General features: G+C 42.7%; 1 protein-coding gene across 4 annotated transcripts; it reads left to right on the forward strand.

Annotated features, from left to right (window-relative positions):
- The first annotated feature begins 12,530 nt into the window (after positions 1-12,530).
- Positions 12,531-26,905, forward strand: CNDP2 (carnosine dipeptidase 2). 4 transcript variants are annotated; one of them, XM_026064325.1, is made up of 13 exons: positions 13,263-13,470; positions 14,409-14,579; positions 14,693-14,782; positions 15,765-15,908; positions 17,853-18,015; positions 19,579-19,667; positions 20,587-20,787; positions 21,323-21,407; positions 21,998-22,158; positions 24,182-24,346; positions 24,834-24,975; positions 25,636-25,783; positions 26,189-26,905. In XM_026064325.1, the coding sequence occupies exons 3-13, from the start codon at positions 14,723-14,725 to the stop codon at positions 26,256-26,258; spliced, it is 1,428 nt and encodes a 475-aa protein (XP_025920110.1). In that variant the 5' UTR covers positions 13,263-13,470; positions 14,409-14,579; positions 14,693-14,722; the 3' UTR covers positions 26,259-26,905. The 4 variants fall into 4 exon arrangements, with proteins under 4 accessions (XP_025920109.1, XP_025920110.1, XP_025920112.1 ...); XM_026064324.1 differs by lacking the exons at positions 13,263-13,470; positions 14,409-14,579 and adding an exon at positions 12,531-12,603; XM_026064327.1 differs by lacking the exon at positions 14,409-14,579.
- Positions 26,906-27,806: the final 901 nt, after the last annotated feature.

The following is a 27,806-nucleotide window of genomic DNA, read 5'->3' on the forward strand; positions in this document are numbered from 1 at the left end:
TTGGGAACAATTTTTCTGACTGATATCATAGAGGTTACTTTCCAATGTAAACATCTAGTGTGTGGCATGTTGTATATCTGTCCATAATGTATGAAAGGCAGAACAAGGAAAAGAAAATGCTCCAATTCTTTTCTAGTCTTTCTCTATGCAGTTTCTAATCTTTGTATCAAGTTCAGGCCAAGTGATCTCATTATATGAATACTGAATTTGGCTCTTTGTAGCCTCCCTGTATGAGATTCTGAAGAAATTCCAGAAATATTTTGAAGTTGCACTAAGGTTACGTAGAAGGAAAAAAAAGTCTAATAAGCTAGACATGGCCTCTTGCATTGGGTTGTTATTTACACCAACCATTCTAACAGGCAGATTGTTTCACATAATAGACCTGTGTCACTTGCAGGGCTGCACAGAGCATTTAGATATGTGGTACACCAAAAAGGTAAGAGAATTAAGTGTCATCTTTTCTAATCCAATGACTGGATTATATATTCCAGTGTATCGATTAAGAAGAAGTTTCTTAGGCTTTGATACTATCAGAAAAGTTACCATGTTGTAATACAGATTAAAATGTGTCCAATTCTATGGCTTCAAACTCTCTGAAATGAGTTTATTTTAGGAATTTGCACCAGGTGGATTTTAAGTTCATTTTACTGGCAAAACTGATATAGGGTAGCCAAGGCCTATCTATTTGCATCTTGTTATGTCATAGCGTTTGAAATGCAAATAATGTAGTGCAGGCGTTTCCAGAGTTCTGAATACTTTCTGACACTACGAGYGAAATGAAAAGCAAGCACTGATTCTGGGATATGGAAAAAGCATCTTCACTGTAGACACAAGAGCCCACCAAGTGGATACTTTTGATATTGCAGGTGAAAGGTTTTGTGAACTGGAAATACACCTTCCAGGGAGCACCTTGCTGCTTTTCTCCATGCACATAAGCACATCTGAATTTAAAGCATGTTTCTTACTGTTTTAATTTGGGGTTTTTTTGGCTCAAGGTCTGTGTACTTTAGTACTCTATGCTTTAAAATTATATGAAATGTAGACATCACATCTGCCACATCATATCATAGCTCATTCACAAGTAGGTTTGTCTGTTTCTTGATTTCTCTCCTATAAATACAAATCTGAAAAGAAAAAAAAAGGATTGAGCAGGATCATGGATGACTTTGAGTAACAGTTCCATAAAACTTAATTACTTTTGGTTATTTCCTTGAAGCTGTTCTTTGCAGTTTCTTTGTGAATGAAAAATGGCTGGGCATGGAGCAAACTACAAAATGATCTGTTAGTGAGATTCAATTTTCTGTCAGTCTTAGTAAGTAATTAGCTTTTCTTTGGGTAATGTATTGTTACTTTGCATGCATCCAATGTTGTGTGACATTTGCTTAGGGAACAGTAGCCAACTTGTTCGCTGTACTGCTTACAACAAATAGATCATAATTATATCAAGGTTAAATATCCATTAGTGYTAGTGACTCCTGTATGTTGCTCCTGAGGAAGACGTCTGCACAAGTGATCCCATCTGGGTGTCTGAGCAACGGCAGGACATTCCTGCTGTGATATGAAAATGTCCTCCAGGGATCTGAGTGCTTCTGGTGGCCCTGYGTATAAGGGGGTAATGCTACACAGACATCAGTGGCCAACATAATAATCAAGGAATGCCATGTAGCTGCCTCCCGCTCCAAGCAGCATTCCTTATACTGAGAAGCCTCAGAAGTGGATTCCCATAGCTTCTTACACAGACACAAACCTTGCACCCCTGTTTGCAATGCACAGAGTTTCCACTTCCTCATGCAAGAAGACTGGACAGAGAGAATTTGCTTCTCACCACAGAACCAAGCTGCTATGTATGCTTTACTCTGTAGGTGGGTCTTTCAGAGGTTTTAATATTCCTCTCCATCTCTTCCTATGCTATTTTTAAATCTGGTGTTGAGTCAGCTTGCTTAAAGCCACAGTGGAATATGCTTTCATTTTTAAATATGGCTGCTTTCTACAGGAGTTGTGTCACTCTACTTTTTCAGGCCAGATGTTAAGAAATTTAGCAGTAGTGTTAAGGCCTCTCTGAGCAGAGAATGGTCAAGCATGTTTGTACTGGAAAATTCTAGAAACCGCTAGGTTCTCGCCACCTGGCAACACAAAGTGCTTGTTTATCTGTAATGACTTTGTAACCACAAGGTAAGAAGAAAACTAACCCTGCCCAGGGACAGTGAAGATACCCAGTGGAGAGTGAGAAGACCCCAGACCTAAACATTTCTATTGGATCGGATGATCGCGTGAGGGATGGGTAACTGAGACTGTAGGGGTAGAAATACCCAAGGAACTTTCCATTCGGGGTCCCTCTTCCGAGGCACCAAACTTGAGCTGCTCGTGACACTGAAATAAAGAGTTAAACAGAGACTTCTCGACTCAGCATGTTAAGACTCTTGGAGACCCAGTGAGTATACGATATTTTCGTATCACCAGATGACCCCTTTTAAGAAGTAAAACAATTTCATTCTCCATTAAGTCTTGTATGAAGTTAAGAGTTTAAAATGAATAATGTTCCAGCAACATATTGACTTAACGTTTTTTTTCTGAGAGTGTGAGAAATACTAACAGCCCTCTAAAGGCTGTGTGATGTTTTCTCTGTGCTCAACTGCAATACTGTTTTCAGCTCTTTCTGTCAGGCCACATTGTCTTTTGTGAGCTGTTTTTTGATGAGAAACTAAAGTGACTGAGAAATACTTTATAAGACAATAACATATCTTTTGAACAAATCTCATTTGTTGTGGGCCAGAGCCAATGGCCACTGCAGTCAGTGGAAGTCATCCCCCAGTTTTAAGTTTTGGCATTATGAATATCTTTCAACTTCGAGAAAGGCATGCAGGTGTGTGTGTGTAATTAGAAAAATCCCTACATAACTCAGCTACCCAGTTGTCACTTGTCTGCATTTGTGCAATGGATAATCAAAATTCTGTCCCTTTCCTTAAAAGCAGAACTTCATATCAGCTTGAAAAATGCCTTTGTTTGTGTAATGAAGCTTTCACTTTAGAACTTCTTATGATTAAATTGGCATTACTCTTTTTGGTTGTTTCTGAGGTGACACGTGTCATCCTATTTCTGTGTTCTGCCATTTTTAATTCAGTATGATCCCATGTTCTTTCCCAACTTATATATTTTTTTCTAGTTCTCCTTATTCTTCAATGATTTACCCTGTCTTTCATTCTAAGCCCTTAGTTATCTACTACCAACAGCACTAGTCAGTCATCTCTCTCCTCAGAGGACTGTGTGTCTTGTAGAAGGAAGTCCTTAGTGAGAGGCTTCTTCTGGCAAAACGAGGCCTGATTCTGACCAAGTATCAGTAGAATTACTTTTAAGTTACACTAAGGTATATGAAAGGAGGAACGCACAGAGATGCCATTACTAGATAATATCTAATATTCCTTGTTTTAGCAACTCCCAGATTCCTGTCTATATCTAAATTGCTCTTTCAGCCCATTCTGTACAAAGAAACACATGTCCTTACTAAAGGAACTCAAAGAAAGCCTCCCAAAATGGAAAACAGGGACTGCATTATTCTGGATGTGATCCTCAAACAGGGGAGAGGGGAGATCCACCAAAGGATGGGGACAGGAACCACCGTGAGCCCACACCAGGCACTGAAGAACACTCCTGCAGAGCTGCAACGCTGCAGGAAAATTCCATCTGGGGAAGCACTTAAACTCCATTTCCTTTATGAGAGCATGTAACGCCGGCCAAGTCTCTTTAATATTTCTCTTTCACTTTGGCAAATCAACAACTTATAAAAGACCGAAATAAAGTCTCCCAACACTCCAAAATATATTCAAGGAGAAATTGAAAATGACATCTGTTCATGCACACAGCATGTCCCACACAGTTTCAGTGTGGATAAACTGGGCATGGTGTTGGATGAAAAGTTGGGACAAAATAAAGGGTAGATGAGATTAAGTTGCAAAGGGGTAAAGGTTTTGGCATTTGGGCTATATGGTCATTCCAAAGAGAAGTTTTGGACTGAAGCAGTCTCCAAGGGCTGTGGTTCTCATTTGCAGTCAGACCACAGCTAGCTGGGCTATTGACCCTTTGCTTGCTTGACTATTACACTCATTTGTTACAAGACACACATCCCACCACTCCCATTTGAGCCATTGCCTTGTTTTATTAATGCAGAGTATCAAGACAAGCAGGCAGAAGCACAAAGTGCTTTAGTGACCCTTAGGCAGAGAAATAACTCCTGAACAAAGGGACATAGGTGCATTTTTTACTCCTTTTAGAGTGCTGGCACAGCTGGCCTAACACTTCAGCAAAACAAGGAATCATTTGGCATGCCTGCTCAATGACTTTCCAAGATATGTTGGCTCTGTAATTTGTGAACCAGTCCTCCAAGCTCCTGGGAAAGAACAATTTACTCTAAGCCTTTCCCATCCTCCTTTAATCTGTGCTTCAAAATGAGAAGAGGGAGCAGCACCTGCCCTGTCTGAGACTAAGATCTCCAAAGCAGAAAGGCTGCCTGTGCCTAGGCAACATTAGGGCAGTGTAATTTGGAGTATGCTGCCAAAAGCACATTAATACTTGGGCAACCTGGCACATGAAATTTAAGAGAGTTCCCTTCTGTCTTGCTCTCTACCACCCTCTCCTAATTTGAGACAGTCTCTCCAGCCCTCTAGACAGGTTAGCCAGTTGTCGGGTTTATTTTGGGTTCTTAATAGCTAACTTCATTTCCATTATGGCCCTCTGGCATCCTGACAAGAGRACACCAAAACCACACGTTGCAATATAGTGTACAGACTCAGCAAAATAGCACTCACAGGGAGGGGCAAAGCTACCTTATATAAAGGCAGGAAAAAAGGAATGAAGAGTTGGCCAGCAGCGCACAACAAGACCCTTGCACTCTAATTTGTGCTATCCTGGTTTGCATATAACATTAGCACCTGAGAAACCTCGAGATCCATGGTGTCCCAAATAGGCTTACTTAGCAGCTACTGACTACTACTTAGAGTAATCAAGTTTTGGTACTTTGTGAGGGCAAGAAGAGTCTACCAAGCCTTGGAGGAGAAAGGGCTGCTTGGACTCAGAAGGATGTGAAGTAGCAACAAGCTATTGAGTGTGCTTTTTAACAGCAAAGTTATAACCTCATTGATAAAGGGGCTATCAGAGTTGCAGAAAGGTTTGGCCCAGTAACTGCTGAGCCAGGATGGCTGGGAACAGAAGAGGTTTGTAAGAATCAATGAGGAAGGAGAAGAACCCTAAGAGTCCTGGGCATGTTTACAACATACAGTGGGGCATAGCGCAGAGATCCTTAAGGTAGTGCCAATCAAGCCAAAAAGTCAACCTAGCACAGCAGCACAGAGCCACCCTGACATAGCACTGTGCCCAGGTATGCTCATTTACCTGCCATTCAGCGATCTGACCCTGCCAGGCTCACAGGGGGTCAGGGCAGATGTCTCTGTACTGAATTGCATGGAGCCACAGATTTGATTTGCTTTAGTTTAGTGCTATTCCTCTAAATGAATTTGGCCTCTGAGGCCACATTCCTTGAAAAGCCATAGGCAGTAGGTAAGGCTTGCAGTGATGGACTGTCAACAGCAAGGCAATTTCCAGATGTAAGCAGGTCTGTTCACCTTTAGTCAACAAAGACAAACCTGACCAAAATGGGCGTAACTCCATTATTGGATCTGGCYCATAAGCTTTACCTCCTTCTGCTGGATCCAACACAAATAGTAGCCTGCTCTATTCCCAGAGCAGATTTCATACTTGACCAAATATAAAGGTTGTCATCAAAAGGCAGAGAGAGAAGTCAAGTCACCCTGAAAGCACAGGCATTTATTCACTGCCAAATAGCTAGCTGAGCAGGACAACAGAACTTAATTATATGGGCCTCCATCCCACAAGAAGGTTCTGCATGGAAAAGTAAGCTGCCTCCATGCACCTTATTTTATAATTATGGCCATTACAAGTGGAGAATCTGCCTAAAATGGGAAAGAAAAGTGAAGACAACGCGGAGAATGGTATTCTGGAATAACCCCATCATTCAAATTGAGAAGGGAAAAATCTGAGAAAGGAAAATYATCATCTTGTCAACTCCTGAGAAGAGCTTTATCCAAAGTCTGGTAATGTGAGGAGCTTTTCTTGAAGCTCCTAAATGCCAGAACTGTATTTCACATTTCCTGCGTGGCTCAAAGAGTTCCTAGTGCTAATGGCTGCAAAACAGTTAGAAAAGGTGAATGCAGACAATGTCATTGATCTCAGAAGACACCTAGAAAGAGACAGAAAGATAGAAAAAATATGACCTGAGGGGACCTCAAGAGCTCATTTAATCCATCCCAATACCCAAGATAGGATCAACTAAACCTACGTTACGCTGATGTTTTCTTCCCTAATTTGTGTTTCTAACAAGACTTACAACATTTGAAAGAGCACAATTTCCCCAAGTATTTTATTTCAGTGCTTCATTATCCTTACTGTTAGAAAATGTTCCTGGATTTCCAGTTTCAGGGTTTTTTTGGTGTAATGTAACCTATTCTTCTTGTTCTATCTGCTATGGAGAAATGATCCCCTTTCCTCTCTGCAACAGCTCTTTATGAATTTAAAATGGATTATATTTAAATGTAAAAACATTTGTTTAGTCTCATGCTTTCACTTGGGATTCTACCTTTACCTCAAGTTTTCCTTCAAGTATCAGTGCCAACAAGCCCTCCCCCATAGGAGTGAGATATTAGAAACATTGACAAACTGGAAGCAGTGCTGTAAGAGTGCCACCGAGATGGATATGTGATGGATATCGAGCGCATGAGGTGTGGGGAAAGGCTGAGAGAGCTTGGTTTGTTTGGCCTGAAGAAGGGAAGCCTAAGTGGGAACCAATGGCTGTCTACTACTAAGGGAAGAGTATAGAGAAGGAGACAAATGACTTTAAGAGTTTCACAGCAAAATGACAAGTGGCAACGGTCACAAGTTGCAGCAAGAGAATTTCTGACTAGATATAAGGAAAAATTGTCAGAATGAAAGTGGCTGAGCACTGGGACAGGTTGCCTCAGAGGCTGTGGAATTTCCACCCTTGGAGATATTTGTCAGGGAGCAGCGAGGGCTGGCTGCTCCCCAAGGGAAGGTGAGCTGCCAGCCGAGGGTGACCATCACGCAGGCAGTGCCCTCACCGACAGGGCGCAGTCCCACAGTGCCTGAACACAGCAGAGCTGGGTGCTGCTGACAGGGTCCATCAACAGCCCGGACAAGGCAAGCGATGAAGCAGGTCCAGGGTCTAACCAGGGAGTCCCAACAGGAGCAAAAGGGGACGGGGCCAGAGGCAGGGCTGGAGACAAACTACCATCTGTGTATGTGGGTGTCAGACCCCCGCGGGCCCCTCCAGCCCTGCTGGTCCCTGCCACCCCTSGCTCCCCCTGCTCAGCCCCGGCCCCATCTCAGCCCAGCCCGGGGCCGCCAGCTGCTGCCCCGTGATGCCGCAGTGGTGCTGGCTCCAGCTCCGCCGTGGTCCTGCCCCTGCCCACCCATGGGCACCCCAGGCCCCACCTTGGCCCTGATCCCGACCCACGGGCACCTGCCTGGCCCAGCTTCAGCCAGGCCCCAGCCCCGCAGTGGTGCCTGATGCCCCCCCTCCTTCCAGTTTGTCAATGTTTCTAATATCTCTCTTGTATAGGGGAGGGAACAGAAATGCATTTGGAAGAAAATTTGATGTGTCTCAGATGGTTATGGACTCCATCCCACAGAGCGATATGTCAATGTGCACATCTCTAGAGGATACAAAAATCAACAAGGCCTGCTGTAAATCTTACAGATATGTAACAAATCCACCAAGCTAGCTAYGTGAATTTAATAATAGAGCCTGGTGACATCTTAAAGGCTTTCAGACTCCAGAAGAGTGCAAGAGAAGTATGTTTTTTAACACAGGTATACTGAGGTATTCCCAGGCATCATGGTCCCAAAAGAAGACGGTAAACATGTACTTTTCAAAGTTACCTTTACCTCATAAATATGCTCTGTGCACTTAAATTGATTTGATGAAATCTGTGGTACAGATTGGATGTATGAAATAGCCAGCTGTCTTGTAAAGCAGCTGGGAAAAACAGAGAAGCAAAATCTCGGTGAACACTCTGTACGTGCCAGCCAGGCTAGTACACATCCAAGTGTGCAATCTGCAGCATTTTAACATACTCTGCCTTCTTGTGCATTTGAAAATATGAAAGAAGAACCTGCAAAAAAGTACTGTCTTGAAGCTTTCAAGTCATTACCTATATTAGCGTACTTAAGTAATGCTAGTGTAGTCAAAATGTCCATATAGATGCACATATATGTATGTGATATATAYAGGACACAAGTTTCTCTGGGCTGAAGGGATTAAAGCAAGCAGTGAGGAATTCCATAAATGTCAGTTACAACCTGCCTGTGCTAGGGCTTTAAATTTACTGTCACTGGTGCAAAAACTATTGTGTGCAGAAAAGCAAACAAATCCAACAAAGCTGCAGTGTTCTGCAAGTGTGTATATGACATAATCCTTCCTCTCAGTCTAACAGTCCATCTCATGGAGTGACAGACAGTGCCTGATAGAGGAAGCTGGGCTTGAGAGCCACCTAAGCAGAACAATATGAGATAAAAAAGAAAATGGAAAGACAGAGAGGTAAATAGCAAGATTAAATACAGAGGCTGAAGACAGCTAGTTTGCAGCTTTTCATGCTTTTTTTCTTTTTCTCAAAGTGCAGTAAAGCAATTGTGGTGTATTTATCTTACTTAGGAGAAAGGACAAAAAAATTGGGAAATGTGAAGTTTTTAGGTGCCATACATCTGTATACAAAGATATAACCGCATCTTGAAATTAATTTCAAAAGAGAAATGAGAGTGAGATTTCATGTTTACTGTAGCATCCATAAACCCTTCTGGTCCATTTCATGTTTCTGCATGAAATTTTTCAGTTGAAGACCACCACAGCTATTGAGCTCATGGTATCTCTGTTGGCCTCCCTCAGCCAACAGCTCTCGGTCTGTAGCCATCCCACAAGGCTGAGACACACAGTTCGGTTCTCAGGCCAGCGTTTCTCAGGTTTCAGTCCCCTCGCCCTACGTGTAATCATTTTGGCTCATCTCATACAGGCTACAGCCCTGCGATTCAAGAAGTGTCAGTGAACCAGCGTTCTTCTAGAAGCAAAACTTGATTTCTTTAGGACAAAACTGTTTCAGAGAGAACATATTACAAAAGGAAACAGAGCACTCTGGATGTTTATATAGCTTCCCTTAGACCAGAGAAGGCCTAGGGTACTTAAATTTTTTTATAAAGTATCTTGCTTTGTCACCCTCTGTCTTTAAAGAATTCTGATAAATGTGTCTTTTCCTACCCTTCCTTCCTCCTGTGTTCCCAAAGAATTATTTATATATGTATATATTCTTTTGGCCTCCAAATTACCAGCCTTGTAAAACAAAACCGCATTTTCCTTGAAGACAATTTACAAGGCCCTCAAAGCTGATAGTTATGCCTGTTATCTTTCAAAAGTGTGTTTGTTTTCATTCAGGAAGCCACTATGTGGTTTCGTTGTTTGTTCGTTCATAATCCTTTGTGGATTTTAGATCAATACAGCCATGCAGAAAACTTTTACAATACACAATATTTTCCCTGCATGTTTTCCTAAAGCTCTTTTTGCAGCTTGTTTCCTTGATCTGTGTTTCTGGTTTGTGTGGGGTTTTTTGGATGCAGAAAAAAAATACAAAAAAGTAAGTTCCTTGTAGGAACACAAGAATGGAAGGAGGTCACCGAGAATCATCTCATGTCACGTTACAAAATCCCCTTCATAAACTCACCAAACTGCATTTTAGAAGCAGATTCCTTTTCTTTTGCTTTCCCCACAGAAAGTTTTTCCTAGAATCAGTGTGCTCTAATGCGCGGGAATTTTATTCTGGTTTGTCCATTGTCAGTTGATTCGACCGTTCACTTGTACAACAACACAGGCCAACTGCCAGGACACCGCAGGGGCTCCTGGGGGCTCCTGGCTGCCAGGGCCCAGGCCGTGCTGGGAGCTGTAGCGCAGGTGGGGGCTGAGTGCGAGAGCCGCGGCTGAAGGCAGCTCCCAGGGCCGGGGGCAGCCCTGGCCGCGGCCTCCCTCCCTGTGGGCGGTCTGGGAGCCTCTCCCCACCGTCACCTGCGGGATGGGGGCAGCCCATGGCTGCAATGTCTCTGAGTTGGCCCTGAACCCCAGCAGCCAGACCCCAGGAGGGGGGATGCTCTCAGAGCCCTTATGGCCAGTACTTGTAATTATTTTCTTCCCCCTCAAAGTACTGAATGACTGCAAGTCATGTCATTCCTCCGTCTTCATTGTAGGCAACGTAAGCCAAATTCATATGCTCACAGACTCTTCATTTCTCTGAGCATCCTAATGGTGCTCATGGAGACCCACTTTCCTAGTTTCAGTTCATCTTTCATGGGTGACTACGGATGTGCCTAGCATTTCACATGACAGAAAACTCACCGCAGCCTTGTACAAGGTTCGAGTACTTACCCATCTCAGTCCTCCAGTCACCACTTGCTGTGTTCCCAAATTACATTCTTCTTTTCTCTGGCAGCTGCTTGTAGCTCATGGATGTCCCATGACCAGCTAGTATACCCTGTTCCTTCTCCTTAGTCATTTCCAACTGATGAGCTCCCAGTTACTGAATTTCAGCCTATTTTCATTTCTGCAGTCATCTAGTTGTCATGTAGTTGTTTTCTCTCTCCTTCTCTGTATTGACTCTAACTCCCAGTTTTACGCCCTCAGCAAATTTTATCAGCACATTCCTAATATTTGTGGTACTGAGAATTATACTACCTAATAGATTTGATAAAGTGGTGGACCTCTTTCAGTAATTCAGGTAACAAATATTTTATTACAGCCTAGGGCCAACTAGCATTTTTACAGTTCTTTTAAACATGCCTATAAAATAATATTAGTTACCAGATTGCTATATCCATACATGGTTAACAGCTATACATATCAGAACTATTCAGTTACTCATGAACAGAAACAGATTCAGCAGCTCCTATCTTATAATGACTTATTTCTTTTAGGTTAGGCATGGAATAATAGCATGCCTTATCTTCTCTGAACTTTTATCTTTCTGCATTTGGGATGATGTTATGCATTTCTGCCACTGTTAGGAGAGATGAAAACACCCCACTGGCTGATCTTATTTTACCTTTGCATCTTATCATTTCTATTACACTTTCCTTACCTAGTCTGAAAACCCCAAGTTTAAGAAGGCCATACGGACGCTCTCGTCTTTGCTTGGAATAATTCAATTCCCAGGCAAACTCTGGCCAAGATCTCTCAGATTCCTTCTCATGCTATTTCTCATATTTCTGTCATACTATGTATGTCCTTGTTCACCACATTTCACCAGGGAGTGGGAAAGTTCATTAACGCTTAACCGCCTCAATGTGGTGCCTACACACAGATGGCTAGATGTAAGGCAAGGTCTGTAGAACTGACCATGCATAATATATTTCTTTCCACAACTATAGCCTGCACTTTATATGCTTTTTTTGCAAAATCATTGCACAGCAGTCACCAATGAAAATATTTAGCAATACAGGCACAAAATACCTGACACCTAGGAGGTGGCTTGAGAAGTTAAATTTACCCTAAGCCAGCTCTGAGTCTATTCCCGAGAAATAACTAATGTCTCCGATGTTTTGTATTTACAGAGAGGATCGCTGTCACCCCRGTCGCTAGGTGGACACCAGATGGCTTTTGCACTGGGGCAGCCAGGGGCTTTTGCTGTCCATCCGACTGGGGGCCAGGAACGAGAGGTACGTGCTCCACTGGCACAGCTGCAGGCCTGCTGGAAGGACGCGCCGGCGCCAGGCCTGCCACACAGTGAAACAGAAAACGGGCTGACAAACTTTTATATCTGTCCCACTGCTGCTTCGACTGATCTTGATGAACCATGGTGCAGCGCCTGACTTACGTTCAGYGCGACCTGAAACCATAACCCATGAATGAAATGCCTGAGCCAGGAGACATCAGAGTCGGAGCCCTATTTTCCCTCTTCTGCGTGTGCCTCGCCGTGGAGCTCTGAGCCCTGCCCACGGGGCAGGTGACCTTTAGTCCACCCGCAGAACAGAGGTTTCTGTGCTATTTTACCAGAAAGCAGAGGTGAAACACGGCCAGGGCGCCACCATGGTTTAAATGAACCACGGAGGAATGACRGACCGTGGCCCAAGGAAAATTCAGCACCGGAAAACCCTCGCTCTGGGGATTACCACCGGGACGGGATGCCTGCCCGGCGGSGCTGCCCCTTTTCCTGCAGCTTTAGGCACTGCTCTGCGCGACCGCTGCGCTGCGCGGCGCAGCGCCACTCCACTCCGCCGCCCCGTTCCACCTCTCACCTCCCCCCTCCCCCGGCAGGAAGCGGCCGCCGCCGCCCCGCCCCCCCGTCGCACGGCAAGCCCCGCCCCCGCGGCCGCGCGAGGCTTCCCCGCGCCTTCCGCCTCTCACGCAGCGGCGCGAGCTGCGGCGGCGACGCGGATTGGCCGCCGCGGCAGGAGGGGCGGGGCGGGTCCGGCCCGGGGATATTTAAGGCCCCGCGGCGGCAGCGCGCGTCGGTTGTGAGCGGGAGCTGGAGCTGCGTCGCGTCGGTGAGTGGCGGCGGCGGCGGGGACCGGGGGGCCGGCGCCGTGGGGGTGGGGTGGGGGGCTGCTTCCTGCGGCCCAGGCCTGGGCCCGGCCTGCCCTGCCCGAGGTGGCAGCGCCCGGAGTCCCCGCGGGTTGTGTCCCTGGCCTGAGAAACTGGCCAGAAACGAGCTGTGGTTTTGGGGAGGGTGAGTAATATCCCAGCCTTGTGCAGTGCATCTGCCTCTCCAGATTTGAAGCTTTCTGGGGCAGACTTTATTCTGTCAGCCCTACAGAGAGACTCAAGTGGCTGAGTGCCCCTTTGATTTTTTTAGGAGAATTTCAGCATGTTTTGGATGATACTTCAAGTAACCCCCAAGCTAAACAAGTAGCTCAACTCTTGTTTGTGTTGGACAGGATGACAGCCTATCTGTTGTGGCCTGTGTTCAATGTCTGCTGTGAAATTCAAGTACCGATGTTGCTGTAGGARGTGGAAGGGGAGTCTGGTGAAGGGGGGGAGGGACAGATGTGCAGCAGTGGTGCTTCATATGCTGGTTTCCTTCAAAAGCTCCAAATGAATGATGCATAGGAAGATGAGGGTTGCTTTAGGGTAGCCGAGCTTCAGTGAGAGCCTTGTTTTTAACTGAGTTATGTCCATGTGATTCTTCTAAGGATGTTCCATTTTTCTTGGACCATGGCCCATTCTTGATTATTAGAGGATCCTTGAGGCATCTAGCAATTTGGTGTTTATCTGATTCAGCATTCCTTGTAAAGAAAGGAGTTTGATTCAACTGGTGCTTAAAACTAAATATCCAAACTTCAACTTCATGACTACTGTAAATCACCAGTGATGAAACTACATAGAAGCCATCCTCTGCAAGTGAAAGGATTCTTGTATGTCAAACACTAACAATCTGTATATTCTGCTTGCAAGAAAATGCATTCCCTAAGTATTTTGTAGGCCTAGTGTGTTAAGATGTGCTCATATTGCAGTATGCTATGTAGGACAACCTGCAACTTGAAAGTGTTTGTTTCTACTGTGTAAAGTAGTCACCAGTTTAAGAAATCCCAAGGCAAGCACTGGGTCGCATGTTTTAACAAATAACTGTCACAATTGTCTTGTGACTTCCATCTTGAAGTACAAAGAATTAAGGGATCTGGCATAAAGCTGACTAAGACTAATGAATCAGAACAGCTGGTGCTGTTGAACATACTTGTTCAGCATAGGACATTGGTGCTGGGAATTTTGCGCATGGTCCATGAACTTAGATTCCAGAGGTAGATTTGTAAAGCTTGTTTTTGTTTTTTACTCCAAAAACACATATCCTACTTGGAGGAGCCTTATCTTTAGATCTAAACTTGAGAACTAAGCTTAAGCTTGTTGGCTTTCCTGGCTGATTGGACAGTGTCTCTTAAATATAGCACCAAAATTTTGTGCTGGTAAGGAAGAAAGAAAATTGAGGAGAGGAGATCCTGAATGTTTCTCCGAGCTTTTGTTGAAACTAAAACAAAACCAGGAAGTAGTAACACTCAACTAGTCACTGACCACTTGTTTGTGTCTTGATGGGGCTAGTTTCTGTTCCCCTGGCTTCACTCTGACCTTCTTTGGAAGGCTGAGAGGCAGGCTAGGACTTTAAAGGTGCATAAAACAAAGCTTTAACTRCCTGCTTTTTGTGATCTGTAAAGGAGACGAAATATTAATGTAGCACTTCCTTGGACCTAGTCGATAACATTCTATCCTGTGTCAGGCTAGTATTGAACTTTTATAATAAAATGCAGTACTGGCTGAAATATACTTCACTCTAGTAACATTTTTGCCTCTTATTTCACAGTAAAGTGAAGTACACAAGTTGAATGAAACCTTTTTTTAAAGACTGAAGCTTGCGCAGTTGTAACTTCCGAAGTTAGTTGTGGAGGGGAGAACAGTTGTTTTGAGGCTGAATACACTGATTACTCACTGCTGTGATTTCCTAAGAGGGAGTTGCCTCAATTTCAGACTCTTGGTATGCCTTGTGTCATTAACAGTTGAAAGGTGAAAGTCTTTTGCAGTTTCTTGATTATTGTGACTGTATATTTGCTTAAGCCTCTGTGGGCTAAATTATTTTTTCTGTCCCAGAATTTTCAGAAGCACCCTTCTGGTCAGAAGATGTCTGCCCTTGAAACACTCTTTAAATACATTGATGAACACCAAGATCTCTATGTTCAGGTAAGTGTTCTTTCAGAGCTTTGTCCTGCAGTACAGATGGCTATGGCATAATAGAAGTTGACCTGTGGTCAACTTCAAGCTTGTTAATTTACACCTGTATAATATGCTCAAAGACCTGTAATTTTGTGGGGAACTAGTTGTCCCTTTCAAATGAGACAATGGGTGAATCAAGCCAGACCACTCTTATTTTGTTCCTTGAGTTCTGTCATGGTTCTGTTCAGTCAGACTTAAACTTCCATTGTATGTTTTATTAGGAAATGGTCTATTAACATATAGTGAGATCAGTTACTTATTTAGAGATAGACTAAGTCTGACACTAGTAGATCCTGGATGTCAGACTAGATTTGTATTGTCCCCCTCATGAGATAAGGGGGGAAGATGCAAACAAGGCTAGAACAAAAAGCTTTCTCATATGAAACTGTTCATGCTGGGGTGGGGGAGGTGGGGATGCTATCTTCTGCACTTTGCAGTTTAACTCTGCTACTTAATTGTACCTTGTAAAGCAATCCCTTTCACCCAAATCTGAAGAAATTGACTGTAAGCACTGTAAACTACCAGTTCTGAACCATGCCAAATGTTCAGTTTGGCTTCTCTGCCAGTTCCCTTCACTGCTCTCAATGGGGGGCAGAGGTAAGGCCTTTCTGGGAAGCTCAAAGGACACTAGCTGGTTCTGAATGCTTAAAGCATGACAACCAGAAAGGCACAATATGCACAAGCTGCCATGCTCTTAAGCTCACTTTCTGTATCTGTAAACTGTTTTTGTGCTACACTGCAAGGTACAGCTGTATGAAAGTGAGTTTTAGGGAGGGCTTTTGAGTGCAATACCAGTGTTAGAGTTCTTTGGTTAGAGAACAGCTGACTTGCATCAAGTTAAAACTTGTCTTAAAACAGTATTAATGGAGTTGCAAGGTACTGTATTTGTATAGTGCCTTGCATGCCATAATTGTGTAGTAAAAGCTCTAACTTTTCTGTCTTTCTGTAGCGGTTGGCTCAGTGGGTGGCAATCCAGAGTGTGTCAGCATGGCCAGAGAAGAGGGCTGAAATCAGACGCATGATGGAGGTTGCCGCAAAGGATATTGAGCAGCTGGGGGGCACAGCCCAACTCATGGATATTGGGCAGCAACAGGTATGTGAGCATCTGTTAATGTCAACTTAGTAGAAAGTCTCCAGAAGAGACAAGGGTCTTGTGGATGATAGCCTAGAAAGGCAATAGCCTCATGGTGAAGGATAGTGTCTCCTACCACTCAGTCTGAGCTTCCTGTTAAAAACTAACTCTTCATTCTATGTAGTAAATCCATGTTAGTTAAGCATGTCCTATTAGAATTGGGTTAAGTGTATTAAAATATTTTAGGTACTTTTCTAACTGAACACAAACAGGATTCCTGCAAACAAAATTAGCAAATGACATTCTGAACAGCAGCAGGCTGGTGTTGGCCCTTGGATATGCATAGGCTGTCAAATTACTTTTCAGAAGTCTTCCAGGAGAGCATTCTGTCACAAGTTTGCACTACTCTTCTGCCAGGTAGGATTTCACCCTATAAGCATCTATCCCTTTCTTGCTGTCCAGACTGCTTTTCTTCACCTGAGGGAAATGCATGTGTTTGAGAGCAAAAACCTCATCCTAGGGAGCCATTCACCTGATAGGCTCCTTTGAAGTGCCCAGTGACTATGATGCTTCATAGGATAAGGCTCATCCCAAAGTTGTTAGACTAGTATTTAGATAATGACACTCAGAAGGCTCCTGTGGAGTATTTGCTCACTTTGAAAGACGGTAGTTGCATATAGTGTTAATGACTGCTGTTTGAAATCTATATGCATGAGGACTCTCTGAGCAGTTCTTGCATTTGACAACTGGAATATACTTGCTTGTAGCAGTACAGGTTGCAGGAATGTAGTAGCTGACTTCTTGTGCCCTTTTGAGGGGAGGGAACTCTTGAAAATCTGTAGGACAATCCTAGTTCTTCTATTACCAACAGYGTAAAATCCTGTCTAAAGTCTTTCAGAATTCACTGCCTGAGGCAAATTTAGTTCCCTTCATCAGTGTAACTTTGGGGACAACTGATTTTACAAAGCTTATTACAAGTAAAACTTCCATTTAGAAAATGCTCTCCAGGATTAAAGTCAAGACTAGCATATACTTTTAGACTTTAGTATTGGTAAAACTAGTCAGTGTAATATGTGCATTGTCCTTCTTTGGTATAGCATTAATGTAAAGTAATTGGCTAACATATTTGATCCAGCTTAGTTTACTGCTGGGAGGCAATTTGTGCTGAGCACTGATTATTGTAAGTGTAAATACTTGTTATTGCTTTAATCACTTAAAGCTGCTGCTGGCCAAGGATGACAACCTATTGATAAAAATCTGAACTTGGAGCCTGTATGAGCAAAAAAGTTGATGCTGGTGATCCTGGTCTGCTGAAACTGTATCTGGGAGTATGTATTAGTTCACCAGGAAGAAAATACATACTGCCTGAGTGAGCACAGTATGTGGTAATTGCTTATGGGATATTCCAAAAAATCAAATTCAACTCTTGAACTAGGATCAAGCTCTTCAGCCCTCCATTGCCATTTCCTTGACAGCATAGGCTGGTAAAGAGAAACAAGAGAAACATTGACTTTATTTGGATGTAGGCACATGCTTAGACTCAGTCTCCTGACAATGGTATCACTTTGTCTGCAAGGCTATATTGTGGACAAGACCAAAGTGCAATGATGTCAGTGCAGAATAAAATATTAAATTGAGTTCAGCTCTTATGCTTAGGTCAGCATTAGATAAGGCAGTTTGGCATGCAGACAGCTTGCCTTGCTGAATCCTGATGTAGGAATGTTAGTTATAACAGTTCTTGAGTGGCTTGGAACACTTAAGACTTATTACTGAGACTTGTGTTTTACTGGCACAGTGCTGTAATGCTTCATTGGCCCTACTCTGCTTCTGGCAATCAGTTTAAGTAGCTTAGTTTTGTTTAGCTTCTACAAAGGCTACGAAATTAGAGGCATAACGTTGAGTTAATTCATTCATCTGATATGCAAGTGTGGAATGTCACATTTTTAACTTCTCTCCTATTTTTAGCTGCCTGATGGATCAGAGATCCCTCTACCTCCAATTGTTCTGGGAAAACTTGGCTCAGATCCATGCAAAAAAACAGTGTGTGTATATGGCCACCTAGATGTTCAGCCAGCAGCACTAGAAGATGGCTGGGATAGTGAGCCCTTCACACTGGTGGAAAGAGATGGTAAGAGCTGTGGACTTCCCAGGAATTGAACACTTTAACAAGTGTGGTATTTTTCAACTGTTGTAAGGCTCTACTTTTGATAGAAGGGGAGAAGGAGAGTAAAGACAGAAGTGGGCTTTTGTTAAGTATTGTTGAAGTAAATGATGCAGGGGGAGCAAAATGGTAAATAAGGAGAGCTGTCAAATCTCAGCTGTTTTTAAGGCTTTTGTTTCCTTTTCTGACAGTGCAGGCTGTACTTGTATGTTGTCTTCCTTGTAGCTACAGCAGAGTCTTAACTGCTGGCTTCCATGGTAACAGTTTGTTGCCAGCCAGCTTCCTGGAAGAGCAGTTTCTTGTGCTGCTCAAAACTTGCAGCCCATGAGGTGGCTCTGTATCATCAGACTACTGGGTTTTCAAACCACTACATAGGCAAGCACTCCACACAGCTTCCTTAGGCCTAGGGACAGGAGTGGCACAGCAGTCTCCTGGCATTGCCTAGGGTCTGCATGCTATACTACTGTGAATGCTGCAGAAGCTGTGCTGTGCAGAGTTAGTGCCTGGAGAAATGTCCCTCTGGCAGAAATGAGGTTGAAAAAAAAATCATGCAGTCACTCTTGTTGAAGCAGCATGCTGCCAGCAGCCACTGAGGGGACTAAAACTCTTTTGTCTTCTGTGTCTTGGTTGGTCAGCCTTAAGAGTCAAAGGTCATATGAATAAAAGGACATTAACCATTCTTGTTGCATAAGCATCAGAGTTGATCATTGCCAAGAAAAGTATCTGATAACTAGTAGTCTCACCTGGGACCTTGGTCATAGGCAGCAGAATAAGTTATGAAGTCTGATTATCTCATCTGATAGCAAGAGCTAAGCTTGCCTCTGGCTGTGACTTATCTCTGTGTAGTCTGGCAGTGTAGGAGACATATTTACCCGATGGCTCCTTGCAAGCTATCTGACTTGGTCTGTCACTGTACTTGTACCCAGTGCCTAGGGGTTGTAGCCACAGCTCTAATTAGCAGAAATACCTGCCTTTATACTGTGATCCCATGTGCTACATTTCCTGGAACTTCCCTGTTGCCTGTCAAACTTGTTTGTGACTAGAGCACTTTCCAGGGAGGTTCGCTTTTATTTGGAAAAATCCAGGGAAGTGTTTGGCTGCTAGCTACTGGAGTCATGTTGTTCAAGCAAAGAATTACTGACTTAAAGTTATACTGGATAGGCTTCTATTAAATGGTGGTGGTCTGTTTCTATATGCTTACTGATACCTTTGTAGAAAATGGTGTTGTTGTGAAGGACATTGCAATGACTTAGCGGAAAGCCAGTTGCATCTCTTCTGCCAGACTTTTTCCAGCTCCCACTGAGGGAGCAGCTGGGTAGAGGAGGAGCTCTCAACTGTTGCAGCCCTGTACCTATTGCATGTGCATTTGAAGTGGGATGCAAAACTGCTGCTTCAGAAGAACTGGAGATGAAAGTTGGCATAAGCAAGGTTAAAAAGCTTATCCAAAAGGATATTTTGTCTACTGTAGGCAAGAAATGTGACAAGCTTCATCCTATATTTTCCCCACTGGTTAATTCTCTTGTTTCACAGGAAAACTATATGGGCGAGGCTCAACAGATGATAAGGGTCCAGTGCTTGCATGGCTGAACGCATTGGAGGCTTATCAAAAAACTAACCAGGTATGTGCCCAAAATGCATCCTGCTTTATGTACAGCTGAGTCTAGCAATAATTGTTATCCAAGCCACAAACCCATGTGAGGTAAGTGTGCTTATTCAGCTGATCAGAGAAATGATGCAATAGTCTAAACTTGCTGACTTCCCAGTAGGGATGAGCTGACTTGCTGACAAGTTAGTCTTGCAGATAGCTGGATTGCACTTTAAACATTTTTGTTACAATGCAGTGTGTAGAGAGGAAAATGCATATGTGTGCATCTGACACAGAAGGAATAATCAAATATGATCATTCTTATGCAGGGATGTCAAATTAGCTTGGCCTTTAGCAAAACTTAGTGTCTCACTGACACTGAATCCGGAGAAGAGAGAACTTGGTAACACTAAACCAGGAGCTTTCTTCTTTTTGCTCAAGAATAAGTGTCATTAGCAATAGCTCAGGATGCCCGCTTTATCTTTAAGAAGACTTGTTGTTAATTATGAAAAGAATTTGTAATTCTTGACTGCTGCCTAGGCATGGAGTATGTAGACTAGATGGACAGGTTAACTCTATGAATCACCTATTGTGGCATGCAACTTCTCTTGTGGTTAATGTTAGCTTTGCTAACCCTTTTTCTAGCAACTGAGATCTCTGCTTCTGCACAGTGAAGTGGTTTGGGAAACGGCAGTTTTAGAGCTTAGCTGAAAGACTTTTGACAAAATTCAAACCTTTCAAGAAAAGGTAGCATAAGTGCCCTCAATTTAAGCACAGTCCACACTTTCTAAAACCTGCTTTGGGTACAATTAACAAATCCCACCATTATGGAACTAATTTGACTGTGCCCACTGTTCCACACTGTATGTGACAGGGATCAAAATAAATTACTGATAGCTGAAGAAGTCCAATGTTTTCYACATGCTTAATCTGTTCTTGTTTCATTTGCATAGGAGATTCCAGTAAACATTAAGTTCTGCCTGGAAGGCATGGAGGAATCTGGATCTGAAGGCCTTGATGAACTGATTTTTGCTCAGCAAGATACTTTCTTCAAAGATGTGGATTATGTTTGCATTTCTGACAACTACTGGTTAGGCAAGAATAAGCCTTGTATCACCTATGGTTTGAGGGGTATCTGCTACTACTTCATAGAGGCAAGTCCCAAAATACGCTGTCAAACCAGTGTTACTGAGCTGAATTTTCTAATAGTGTAAATGAGTAGTTGCTCCAGCTTTTTCATGCCAGTAGCTTTTTTAGAGAAGGCAGACTAGACCACTTAAGTAGAACAATTTCTAATGTAATTGTCTGAAGATCTTCCTCTTGCTATCCTGTATGATAGCTGTGGGGGAGGGATAGCTTTCAACTTATCAGCAAAATAAGCCAGCAGCCTTGCTGGAGGATTATTTTGTGGTGTAGATATCTTCATGCAGATACTTCCTTGAATGGAGAAAGATATGTGACCATTAAAGTTTCCAAGGTTGGGACAATTGATACTAAGTGGCTTACACTCTTTAGAGCAATCAAAAGTACTTCTGCCCTAATGTACTGCAACTAAATGCTCTGGTTTCAAAACAGACATTCTCAGAATATGTGCAGCAAAAAGATAGGATAGCAAAAGTCTGTTCTGTGCAATCGTCAGTGTCTTCATGCTAAAATGTAACCTGAATCTCTTAATTCATTTCAACCCAGGTGGAGTGTAGTGAAAAAGACCTTCACTCTGGAGTTTATGGTGGCTCAGTGCATGAGGCGATGACAGATCTCATTACTCTGATGGGTAAGAGAAAGCRGGTTTCACTGAATGCATCTAAAATAGGAGCAAGACCCATTAAAGGGTGAGTTTGTTTCCAGTGAGGGGCTCTTAACTGCTTACACTAGCAAAGTAATAACAGATGAAATGGAGCTTCCCAGGTATGTGTAAAACAGGAAGATCTTAGATAACTTCTTGGCAAGACCTTTCTCATTTCTTTATGCATCTATTTTTAGCTTCCCCTAAAAACCTTGTTACAAATTCATAATTGCTAAYTAAAGCAACTGTTTTCTCCAAACTGACACAGATACTATACTGAACTCCTGSGAAAAGTCTGCTGTCAGTCAGACACAACTAGTGATAGAATTAAATACAGGTGAAAAGTGCAGATTCTGGATAGCTGCAGGARCAAGTCACTCCATGATTAACACTAACCTGCAAAATTCCATAAGTTCCTTCCATGCCTAGTGGAAAAGGCTCTTGAAGGTGCCTTCCTTGCTTACAGGGAATTATCAAAAGGCAAACTAAAACTTCCACTTCATGTGGGAAGTGTTCCAAATAATGGCATCTTATTTCATGTGATTGGTTGCTGATCTTAGGTGCTCTTTGTTTGGCAGGTTCCCTTATAGACAAGAAAGGGAAAATTCTCATCCCAGGTATTAATGAAGCAGTAGCACCTGTTACTAATGAGGAGCTGGCACTGTATGAGAAGATTGATTTTGACCTGGAGGAATATGCAAAAGATATAGGAGCAACAAAACTATTGCATGATACAAAGGTATGATACTGTACTCCTCCCTGTATACCCTGGTTTAGCTGTGTTAGTCCAAGCTATGTGTATTTGTAGATGGTAGTGAGCTTTTTYGCATGTTCCTGTAGGTATCAGGTAATTCAGTAGGCAGAGAATTCATCTGTCTCCAAATCTGACATAGCCTTGAAGATAACTTCACCTACCCTACATTTGACCTCATACTTAACAGCACTTTTTCTGTGAAGTGTTATGGGATTGGAAACCTAGTCTAGGTYATCCCATATTTAAAATGTGTGGTCTAGGCCTTAACCTTTAAAGCTGCTCCCTAGTCTATAAGCAGTATTTCAAACTTGTGCAGAACTTTAACACTTTTCTCTTAATGCTAGATAGGAACTGCTAGCACAGGAGGAACTTAACAGAGGTTGGATACTACATCTACACAAAGTATCTGAACTCCTGCATCTATGTACAAAGTTCAGTGGGGTATCAAAAATGAAGTAGTTATAGAGAATTGCTCTTCTCGTAAGGTTAGAAAACAGAATAGCTGTGAACTTAAGGTTGACGTGAACTTAAGGTTGACGTACTGAATGTCTTCCTAGACCCGGCAAACACTGTCTTGTAGCAGTGAACTAGGCAAGTATATTTGAACAGACAAGTTCAATAAACTTATGTCTGAACTTCTCAAATCTTAATCATGGGAACTTTTCAAACATTTTTAAGAACATCAGGGAATCTTGCAAGTTATAGGTTTTACTTTTTAATTTAAGAATTAAAATACCTTAGATGTAAACATGCCTACTGTCATAAAAGCAGAAACAATCAGTGCTGTAAAAGACACTTTTATATATGCAGGCCTGTCTTTTGTCRTAGTACTGTCAGAAGATTTCAGACTTGACTCAAGCAGCCCTAAGTGATAATTTTATATGCTCAGTCTTGTCTCTGCATGCTCTGCTTTATATCAACTGAGAGCACACAGGCTTCCTTGTTTTTCCTTGTCCTGTAGTGCAATGGATGTAATATAGCTTGTATATAAGAAGGCATCTTGGACCAATGATGCTCTAGGGCTGGCAAGATGCTCTTCATATATGATCCTGAACTAAATGTGTTCAGTCTTAGCCAGACTGAAATCCTAGTTTAGCTTAGCTTGAACCATCTTGCTGACTCAAGCATGCATACAAGAAAGGCTTTGGAGCTCAGGGAGATAGGGGAGAGAAGGCTGTAATCTCCAGGTGAGGAACAATGTGCTTGAAAACTTTGGACAGATGGTTAAATTCTTCTCTGGAGAAGATTAAAGGGGTAATTTATACCTGAAACAAAAGGAACTGTTAATGTTAAAGCCCACAAGAAATTTCTAATCTCCCCAGTTCCTACAGTGAAGGTCAGTTCTGAGGTACTGTAGCTGTCTATACAGGACAAGTGTGCATTTGGATTCATAGTAGCCAGCATACTGAACAGTTGTCCAAGGTAGCAAGGAAGAAATGCAAGAGAGCCTCTGAAATGGCCTTTTAATGGCAGCCAGTGGTGCACGCTTTAATGAACCTAGAGCTCAGTTGTGTTGAATACACTGATTATATAAATAGTTGAAGCAGAAGGACACAGTATGCCTCAGTCTTCAGAGTTGCAAAGCTTTTACAGAATTTGATTTAGTGTGTGTGTGCACCTCAGTGAAGGCACCTACCTGCCTACCTGAGGCAGTAGGGACCAGAGCTTTAAATATTCCTACACACTCTGAGCATCCTACAAAAGATATTTCTCTGTTAGAGGCAGGCTAGTCATGTCCCATAAATTCCACAGAACTAAGAGAAAGCCATGCTGGAGTTACTTAATCTCTCTTATGGTGCTGAAGGAACCCAGCTGCTGCATCAAAATGTGTGCCTAATACAAGTAACAACCTCTATTGTAATAGACTTGAGTCCTCTTGGATGAGGTGCATTCCTCCATAAGAGGAAAGTGCTGTTTCTTGTAAAATCTTTAGAGTGAAGAAATCATGATTTTGGGGAAACTTTGTCAAGCTTCATATAACCTTGTATCTTTCTCTTTTGTTCTGCAGAGGGGTATCCTTATGCATAGGTGGAGATACCCTTCCTTGTCCCTTCATGGAATTGAAGGAGCTTTTGCAGGATCTGGAGCCAAGACTGTGATTCCTAGGAAAGTGATTGGCAAGTTCTCAATCAGGCTTGTGCCAAACATGACTCCTGAAGAAGTCACAAAGCATGTATGTTGAGATGGATTGGTCTCAAAACAACTAGTGTCTTTAAACTTTCCTCTCCATATCTGGGGAGAAAGTAGCAGAGGAAGTAAGCAGAACTGCTCTGAAAACCTATCTTCCCTGTTTTGTACCTCAGCTCAGATATTAAAGGGGATTACTGTATGGTCCCACACTGGACTGTGGCCTTGCTGTCCAGTTTTTAGTAACTAGAGTAAAAGGCTTGGGAGCAAATGTTAGTTTAACTATAGGGCACTTGGATTGCTACAAGAACATAATTGCAAAGCAAGAGTTTGATATAATAACTGTTATACAGTATGCTGTTACTTGCCTGAAAGTGAGACTGCAACTTCAGAGCAGAGCTACCTAGTAAAATATGAAAACTTGCTACACAGCAGTAGTGATCTGTTAGTCCCTAAATACTTCTGACGTACTGTTTTTACCAGTGTTCATACAAATGCTGATGGTAGATCTGACTGCTCAAATTTTGTTATAGGTTGAAGACTATGTGAGCAAAAAGTTTGCAGAGCTGAAGAGCCCCAACAAATTCAGAGTATACTTAGGCCATGGTGGAAAACCCTGGGTGTCAGACTTCAACCATCCCCACTACATGGCTGGTAGGAGGGCCATGAAGACAGGTCAGTGGTTGTTTTTCACTTGGCATGGGGAAGACAAGATCTCTTGTTTCAGCATCTTGGTACTGAGAGGTCACAGTTGTAGAATGATTTCATTATTCTCCATTTAAATAATGCACATAGGCTCACTAAGTAACAAAGCATATAATGTGCAACCCTAAACTGAAGTCCAATGTACTGCAAGGGAAGGAACTTGATAACTTTATTGAGCTTGTTCCTACTGTACTAAAATCCATTGGCATTTTGTTGCTTTTGCATAAATATAATAAATATAACTGCCAGTAGTTCAGATGACTTGCTTAGCCAAAGCCCTTGAAGCTTAGTTGTCCTTGGTTCCCTCTTAATCAAAGTTTCCCTGTTGCCTTAGGTCCCTCTACAGGGGCCTGGACTACATGGGGAAACTAGGGAAAGTCTCTATTCTGTGTTAGAATACAAATGTAGGCTTTCAGATGAAATGTTATTTGTGTAACTGCTCAAATTCCACTGTGGAAGTGACAATACTCCACCTGGGGGGAAACTCCACCTTTGAGACATCTACAGTCCAACTGATTAGATCCAAGAGCAAGATTTGGCCATCACCTGGTAGAGAAATGCTTGGGGCTTGATTGCAAAAAAACACATACAACTCCAAACTGACTAGAGTATCACTCTGCTTTATTCCAGTTTTTGGAGTTGAACCAGACCTGACAAGGGAGGGAGGAAGCATTCCTGTTACTCTTACTTTTCAAGAAGCAACAGGCAAGAATGTCATGCTGCTTCCTGTTGGAGCTGCAGATGATGGTGCCCACTCTCAAAATGAGAAACTAAATAGGTAAGAAAATACTTATCCCTGTGCCAGACTGAAGCTGTACTGTGGATCTTGGCATATATTCTGAAAAGGACCTAGAATCAGACTCTTGCTGCTTTTCCTCAAGTCTTGAGGGCAAGGTACCATTTCTCCCCAGCAGAGGATGGCTGGTGGGTGGTCTTGGTAGCTAGTCTGAAGCTGAATTTTGATCTCATTATTGCTTCTGAAACCAGAAGCACTTTTTTATACTTCAGTCTCATAGCTTGGCTGTTCTCCCCTACCCCAAGGCTGGCATTGCCCTTTTGGCAGGGGAGATGCTGGGAGTAGTAGTGCAGTGATCTGTTGCCTGCATTGGACTGAAATAGCAAAAAGCACAGTTGCTAGGAATACAGCTCAAACTAAGTGCTAATGTAAGCATCTTCTCTCCAGGTACAACTACATCCAGGGGGTGAAGATGCTTGGTGCATACCTCCATGAAGTTTCTCAGCTGAAGGACTAAGACRCCTTACCTTCTGGCTTGTGGTTCTGAGGTCTGAGTTCTTGTACAAAACAGCATCAACTAAATCTTATGTGGCTTTCCTTTTCCACCAACACCCTRTTGCTTTGGGGGAGAGTGAAGCATCTAGTTCCACTCAAGAAACCAGGAACATTGTATGTCAAAATACTACTTTAAATGCCTACTTCAAACTACAGAAAAGAACATTCTTRCTCTTTATGGCCGGTAGTACTGAATTGCACCTTTGTCCCCCTGTGTATCACTTTGATTCAAGCTGTGGTTTGCTGTACTTATCTGCCTTTTTTCTGTGAAGGAGGAGGAGCTGTTTGCTCTCAATTGTTAACCAGCTGCATCAGTTGCAGAGCTGTTAGCCAAGTTAAAAGTGCTTATTCCAGGATAAGTCCCAGAAGTAGTCAAAGTAACAGATTACAAGGGGTACCCTGGAATATGTTCAAGCTGTACTGGAGCATCTGTCTTGCTTACTGAATGTGTCAGAAGAGCAACTTTAACTCTCTTGCACCTTATACCTGTCTGTAGAGTTTTTCTTACAGCAAATTAAGTTATAACAAAATCACTGGTAATGACAACTGGCTATCTTTTTGTAAAGCTGTCTTTATACTCCTTAAAGGACAATAAATCATGCTCTAGCATTTGGCTCTTGGTCTTTAAGAATTAAACAGTGACTTGGGAGGGAAAGTACAAAACCTTGAGGTAACTTGGGAGAAACCCTTCTATGGCTAAAAAGGCAGATAGACAACATAGATGCATAGATTGCACTTCCTGGGAAACAGCTCTTAGGCTCTGTTTCTGAACTGGTTGCTGACTTAAAGCTGATGTTTCTGAATCCTCCTGCTCTCCTAACAGAAAACAAACTCTAAGAATGTTCCCTTTTAGCTCTGTGAACTAGGTCATCACACTAACACGAGGACAGTGTAAGGGAGTGGGTAGAGTTTGTAGGGAGGACAGGAGAGAAGAGTATTGCTCATTCCTGCTACTGGCTGACACTCAGCTTCAAGGTTTGTTTTGTAAACACCCAGCTCCAGCACTTCTGGTATTATTTCCAAAAACCTTTTAAACACACTAACTTGAACTGCCTTTGGCTAACTGTTTCTGAACTTCCTGACCAGCAGTCAAAGAGCTAGGTAGTTAAGTATTTCAGGTGATGATTCTCAGGCTGCTCTCAGAGCAAAGGGCATGGGATGAGTCTGCTTGGGGCCAGAAGGGAGGAATGTTTTGTCTATCTGACTTTAACTGTGTCATGCTGTCATGCTATGAAGGTTCGATAGCAATGACTGAGACAGTAATATAATAATAATAAAAAAGATGTTTATGTCCTCACACAAGTTCTTGGATTAGTAACATCCATTAAAATAATGCAATTACTAATTTAGGAAGGATAACACAAAACCATCAGTTACTAGTTTAGAAAGGATAACCTGAAACTGTCGATTACTGCGTCATTAATTGGAAGGACTGCTTATCCCTACTTGAAAGCTTTCTTGTTCACTCTCCTAGTGAGAGGGCTCTCAACCTCGAGGAGTTACCTTAACC

Source organism: Apteryx rowi, unplaced genomic scaffold, assembly GCF_003343035.1.
Source record: "Apteryx rowi isolate R43461 unplaced genomic scaffold, aptRow1 scaffold_213, whole genome shotgun sequence".
Lineage (NCBI taxonomy): Eukaryota > Metazoa > Chordata > Aves > Apterygiformes > Apterygidae > Apteryx > Apteryx rowi.

What these genes read in the sequence shown, in the direction of transcription:
- CNDP2 (XM_026064324.1), top strand. Translation starts at nt 14,723, where the DNA reads ATGTCTGCCCTTGAAACACTCTTTAAATACATTGATGAACACCAAGAT. An exon ending in ACCAAGATCTCTATGTTCAG is followed by an intron (nt 14,783 to 15,764) that starts GTAAGTGTTCTT and finishes GTCTTTCTGTAG; the next exon opens with CGGTTGGCTCAGTGGGTGGC. An exon ending in AGATCTCATTACTCTGATGG is followed by an intron (nt 21,408 to 21,997) that starts GTAAGAGAAAGC and finishes TTTGTTTGGCAG; the next exon opens with GTTCCCTTATAGACAAGAAA.